Source organism: Cinclus cinclus, chromosome 5 (genome assembly GCF_963662255.1).
Source record: "Cinclus cinclus chromosome 5, bCinCin1.1, whole genome shotgun sequence".
In the NCBI taxonomy this organism is placed as follows: domain Eukaryota; kingdom Metazoa; phylum Chordata; class Aves; order Passeriformes; family Cinclidae; genus Cinclus; species Cinclus cinclus.
The window spans coordinates 11,612,280-11,618,455 of record NC_085050.1 but is presented as its reverse complement, the minus strand read 5'-3'; the positions used below and the strand labels follow the sequence as shown (position 1 = coordinate 11,618,455).

General features: G+C 44.0%; 1 protein-coding gene across 1 annotated transcript; it reads left to right on the top strand.

The window, feature by feature from the left end:
* Window positions 1-1,665: 1,665 nt before the first annotated feature.
* On the top strand, window positions 1,666-5,877 carry S100P (S100 calcium binding protein P). Its single transcript, XM_062492669.1, has 2 exons — window positions 1,666-1,803; window positions 5,728-5,877. Exons 1-2 carry the CDS (start codon window positions 1,666-1,668, stop codon window positions 5,875-5,877), a joined length of 288 nt encoding a protein of 95 aa, XP_062348653.1.
* The last annotated feature ends 299 nt before the right edge of the window (window positions 5,878-6,176 follow it).

The following is a 6,176-nucleotide window of genomic DNA, read 5'->3' as shown; positions in this document are numbered from 1 at the left end:
TTTCGATGGGTTCCCCCAAATAATTTGCTCAGAGTGTGTCCATTTTTCATACTCAGGATGTCACCCACCTCAAATGAGCTCCTCCAAGTCTGGTGTAGGCACCTGGAGTTGACAAAGTTACCCCGTTCTTGGCCAGAAATCAGAACTTGTTCAAAACTCAGCATGGCTGTAGCTGATGAGCTTCCACCAGCTGGGCTCCCATTGTCCAGGTGCCACCCAGCTCCCAGTACAGAGCTCAAAGAGCTCTGCTCTGTGGAGGTGTGAGTCCAGCCAGTTTGGTGTCTGATGATGGGAGCCTCAGTTTACAAGCAAATCACAAAGTTCATCAAAGGCCATAGAGGGACACAGGACTTGACCTGAAACCTCTTGTTTTCAGTACAAGTTATTTTATTGCAAAATTTGTGCTGTATAAAGTAAATAGCAAGTTATTTTACTGCAGATGAAGATGGATTTTGATACTGGCTGTTTGCTCAGGTATCAGATTTAGTACTTCAGATAGCTCTACCTGAGCAAGTTCCTTGTGGAGCAGCTCTGCAAGGCTCCCTTTGCTGACCATGGACAGATGCAGGACTCCCTTTACTGACCATGGACAGATGCAGGACTCCCTTTGCTGACCATGGACAGATGCAGGACTCGCTTTGCTGACCATGGACAGATGCAGGGCTCCCTTTGCTGACCATGGACAGATGCAGGGCTCACTTTGCTCACCATGGACAGATGCAGGACTCCCTTTGCTGACCATGGACAGATGCAGGACTCCCTTTGCTGACCATGGACAGATGCAGGGCTCACTTTGCTCACCATGGACAGATGCAGGACTCCCTTTGCTGACCATGGACAGATGCAGGGCTCACTTTGCTCACCATGGACAGATGCAGGACTCCCTTTGCTGACCATGGACAGATGCAGGGCTCACTTTGCTCACCATGGACAGATGCAGGGCTCCCTTTGCTGACCATGGACAGATGCAGGGCTCCCTTTGCTGACCATGGACAGATGCAGGGCTCACTTTGCTGGCCCGGGAGAGATGCTGGTTCATAAGACCCATTTGAGACATCTGCTATGGACTGAGCACAAGCCCAGGAGAACTGTGTTAGATGTCTGCATGGCAGATCTCTAATTTTGATCCAGAGAATCCCACCCCAAGTGTGAGCTACAGATTTCTGTGGTTTGTAACAAGATCCTTGGTGTGGCAGAGAGGGCAGTCCAAGCCTGCAGCCCCTCACAGTCCCTAACTGCTGCGGTGAGGGAGAGTGAGATGCTCATCTTCCTCCTGGGCAGGCTGACACTGCACCCAAACCAGGCTGCCAACCCTCTGCTCCCATAGGGATATCTGAAAGAACAAATCTTGAGCAAACACCAATAACAAAATCTGATTTTCGTTTGTTAGTCACGCTGTGTACCTTGAAGGAGAGGCTGGTTTCTAATGGTGAGCAACTGGATGTACCAGTCACACCAGGGAAAGAAATGTTTTGAAAAGGTGTTGGCACAGAGGCGTGTACCCCAGATACAGGTGTTTGTTAATGGATAACTGTCCCCTGGGTGTGCAGCCACTGATTAGAGGGGACAGATGCATAAAGAACCCCAGAAGCAGAGCAGGCTCCATCCTCCAAGAGAGCCCTGAGGCAGTGCCTGTTCAGGAGAAAGCCAAGCTCCAGAAGCAACATGTCTCAGCTGGAAACTGCCATGGGAATGACCATTGCTGTCTTTGACCAGTATGCAAGGACTGATGGCAACAGGCAAACCCTCAGTAAAGCAGAACTAAAGACTCTGCTGGAAAAGGAGCTCCCAAATTTCCTTGCGGTAAGAGAAGAGCGCGGCACCATTTCTCTGTAGCAGGTGGAACAGCAGCCTACAGAAGCAGTTTTTAGTACATTTTTAGGGAGATTACATCCAAAAATATGCAATGGTTTGTAGGAAAATATGAAATTCAAAAAAAGGTTTTGCACAAACTCTGTAAAACATGTTTTAATATCCAGGGCCATTCCCTGTCTGCTAAATTCATCACTTGAGTTATCAGACAATGGCTCTGAAATAGATTGGGTTTCAACTTCAGAATTCACTTACTTCTGTTCATCCCTGAATTTATCATAGCACTTCATGTCACAACTTCTGTGAAGGTAGTCGTGTAGTTGAGGACCTTGATAATAGATGGGATCTCTCTAAATATTTATACATTTGCCTTCTCAAGATATTTATACCGCATACATCAAGGAATTTATACTACATACTCAGTATGTTCATCAAAATGATGCATAAACCAGAACAACAGAAAAATCTGTTGTTCTGTTTCATTTTTTCAAACAGCAAACTGTTTGGCATTTGTCTTTAATAGCAAAAGAACACCTGGATATATATTGCACGACATAAATTTGTATGTAATCATAAAGTGCACTTCAGTAGGTATTCAAAGTGCTCATTATGTTTTAGTAAAAGCTTTAGCTGCCAGGGAGACAATTTCAATATTTTAAAAAAATTTGTTTCCCTTCACTAAAAATACAGAAAACACATTTAAATACATTGTTCTTTCCACATTGGAATAATGTTTCCCTATTTGTACTATTTTGTTGTTGCTATTAATGGCAAAAGTCTGGAACCAAATGCTCCTTGTGTGGCTCTCAGTTTTTGTATCCAGGACAGTCTGGTTTCATAACAACTGGTTCAGGGTACTGCAATCCCCCAGGTACTCAACATTTGGTCTAAATAAGGCTGGGGAGCTGCTGCAGTAGGCAGCTACCAAATGGGATGATGCTCAGAGGTCAGTCCTCATTCTGTTTGGTGGCCTGGCACCACTTTTTCCAGTTCACCACAGCTGCTTTTACTGGCTCTACCTATTTCCTGCAACAGGTGGAAAAAATGGAATTTTCCAGGAAGATAATTAGCTAATTGCTTATATTCTGGTCTCCATCTCCCTTTCCTGCTTTACCTCTTCTAGGAAAAATAAAACAAACACATTTTTATGCCAATATTTTAAATAAATTTAAACCAACAATGTGCCTTGTTCCTGTCTTGCCAGACTGATAACTGCAAGAAAAAAAGCCTGAGAACATAAGTCTGACTTAAAAATAGTTCTACCTGCATTTGCCTGCCATTTGTATCCATACTTTTTCATTTGCAATAAATTCTAGGGAACAGTGTTTTCTAATTACTTGTGAATACTTTTGGCCTTAGAATTGATTATAGCTGACATAGATCACAACTGCCTGGAAAGGTCTTGAATCAATCAGGCATAAATACCACAGGACCAAAGGACTGGCCTTAGTTATAAAGAGTTTCCAAAAAACAACTCCCATTTTTGAATGTCAGAAGTAATTCAGATGCTACAACTAGTTAATATAGTTCACTAAATAATTTGAAATGTTCACTTGAAATTAAAACAATGTAATTTACAAATCAAAAATTAATTAAACCTTCCAGACACATTCATCAATCAAATATAAGGAAATAGTTCCATTTTTTGCGATTTTAAAAGCTCTGCATTTAAAATGAAACATCAAATTACAGAACAAGATTTTTTTTAGCTAGATCATGATCAAAAATTGCCTTCAAATATAAATTTAGGTAGTAATAGTAGACATATTGGTGGACCAATATAAATTGGTGAAAATTTCTTTCTAATATTTTATCAGATTTTTAACCTTCTACAAAAGCCATACATTTCCTAGATTTAACAGGTTTGTATTGCCATCTCCTGTTTAATGTTAACATTGCAGCTTGGAAAATCCCCGTAGATTAGCAGTCAAAAAAGCCCTCCTATAACATTCTTTTTTTTTTAATATATTTTGGCAAAATGAAAAAGAAAAAAAAACAAGCAACAAACAAAAAAATAAGCAACAAACAAACACCTTTTTAATTTGATGATGTATTGCTTAACATCAGTCTTGAAATGTAGTGGCTCACAGAATCACAGAATATGCTGAGTTGGAAGGGACTGACAAGATTATTGAGTCAAACCTCTGGCCTGCCCAGGACACCCCCAAGAGTCACACCCTGTGCCCCAGAGCATTGTCCAAACACTCCTGGGGCTCTGTCAGGCTGGGGCTGTGACCCTTCCCTGGGAGCTGTTCAGTGCCCAGCCACCCTCTGGGGGAAGAACCTTTCCCTGATATCCAACTTAAACCTCCCCTGACACAACTTCAGGCCATTCCCTGGGGTCCTGCCACTGTCACCACAGAGAAGAGATCAATGCATACCCCTCCTCTTTCCCTCATGATGAAGTTGTAGCTGCAATGAGGTTTCCCCTCAGTCTCTTTTTCCCCCAGGCTGAACAGACCAAGTGACCTCAGTGACTCCTCACACAGCTTCCCCTCAAGGCCCTTCACCATCTTTGCTGCCCTCCTTTGGACACCCTCTAATAGTTAACTAATGTTTCTTACATTGCAGTGCCCCAAACTGCCCCCAGCACTCGAGCTGAGGCCGCCCCAGCTCAGAGCAGAGCAGGACAATTCCCTCCCTTGCCCGGCTGGCGATGCTGTCCCTGATGTCCCCAGGACAGGGATGTCCCTCCTGGCTGCCAGGGCACTGCTGGCTCAGGTTCAAATTGCCACTGACCAGGACCCCCAGGTCCCTTTCTATGGCACTGCTCTCCAGCATCTCAGTGTGTCCATACATTCAGGGTTGCCCCATCCCAGGTGCAGAATCTGGCACTTTTCCATGTTCCCTTCATATGGTTGGTGATTGCTCAGCCCTCTCATTTGTTGAGGTCCTTCTGCAGGGCCTCTCTGCCTTTGAGGGAGTCAGCAGCTCTTCCCAGTTTTGTATCATCTGCAAACTTGCTCAGTATTGCTTCCAGTCCCATGTCCAAGTCATTTATGAAGATGTTGAAGAGCACAGGGACAAGGATGGAGCCCTGTGGAGCCCATTGGTGACAGGACCCCAGTCTGCTGTCACCCCATTATGCCCCCACCCATGAGCCAGTTGCTCAGCCATCCCATGATGTGTTTATCCAGCTGTGTGCTGGACATTTTGTCCAGAAGGATCTTGTGAGAGACCGTATTGAAAGCTTTACTGAAATCCATCAAGTGGTTTCCCTTGATCAGCTAAGTGGGTTACTTTGTCATAAAAGAAAATCAGGTTTGATAAGCAGGACTTTCACGAAGCCATGCTGGCTGTGTCTGATGGCAGTGTTCAGTAATTCCATCAGAATAATGCATCTTAGAAGAATAATGACAATTTAGAAAAAGATCTGCTGTGTTAACTCTAGCTCACATCCCACAGGCTTCTGGAGGCACCTTCCCAGCCACCAGCTCCTGTGAGCAGATTCTGCTGGGTCATAATTATGGCAGCACTCAAAGCACTTTTAAGGCTGTTTGCACATTTGCTGGGGTGGAAGTATTCAGTGAAGCTTAAATTTGACATTTGCCCCAGGAACACATCTCTTTGCAAAGTGCCTGAGCTCCAGCTGAACCTTTCCAGGGGAATGGATGAGGAACTCACGGCATTTACTTCATCTGCATAGTGTAGGTCTTTGTGCTACACAGCTTTAGTGGTGATAAATGCTGTTTTAAATGTAGCAAACATGCCTGTCTGTGGCAGTGCATGACTGCAGCTCTCAGGTGTAATACACCCAGGAGCACATGCTTTTGGTACTCGCTGCAGCTGTGCAGACAGTGGGACCACATGGGACCTTACCAAAAGCCCAGAGCTCAACCAAGGACCTTGTTCAGAGAAGCTGCTGCAATGGGGTTGTGCATCCTCTCACCTCAACCTGCTCTTCTTCTTTTGCAGTCTGGGAAGGACAAGAATGCTATTGATAAAGTCTTCAAGAACCTGGATGAAAATGGAGATTCCCAAGTGGACTTCAAAGAATTTGTCATATTTGTGGCAGCTCTGACTTGCTGCTGTCACAAATATTTTGAGCAGAATGCAGCCAAATAGTTGTCAAACCATTCACAAAGCTGTCTTTGTGTGTGCTTCATATGCTAGTGATATGGATCCCTTCACTCCTTCCATGTACTGCTGTGAAGTTTGCAAGCACGCTGGACTGTAAAAATAAACCCTCTTGAGCTTATTCCCTATCCTGAATGCTAATTTCTTTTTCATTTGTGGAACAGCCTGGGTTTAACAACTCCCACTAACTCACATTGAGTAGTTTCTCCCTTTCTCTGGTTTTAAAATCATTTTCTTAGCTAAAAGGTTCAATATTCTTTCCAGTGCAGAAGCTGCACAAGAATAAA

Excerpts from the sequence above, each read along its gene's own strand:
- S100P (XM_062492669.1), top strand. The coding sequence starts at position 1,666 with ATGTCTCAGCTGGAAACTGCCATGGGAATGACCATTGCTGTCTTTGAC. Across the intron at positions 1,804-5,727 it reads AGCTCCCAAATTTCCTTGCG|TCTGGGAAGGACAAGAATGC; the intron begins GTAAGAGAAGAG and ends CTTCTTTTGCAG.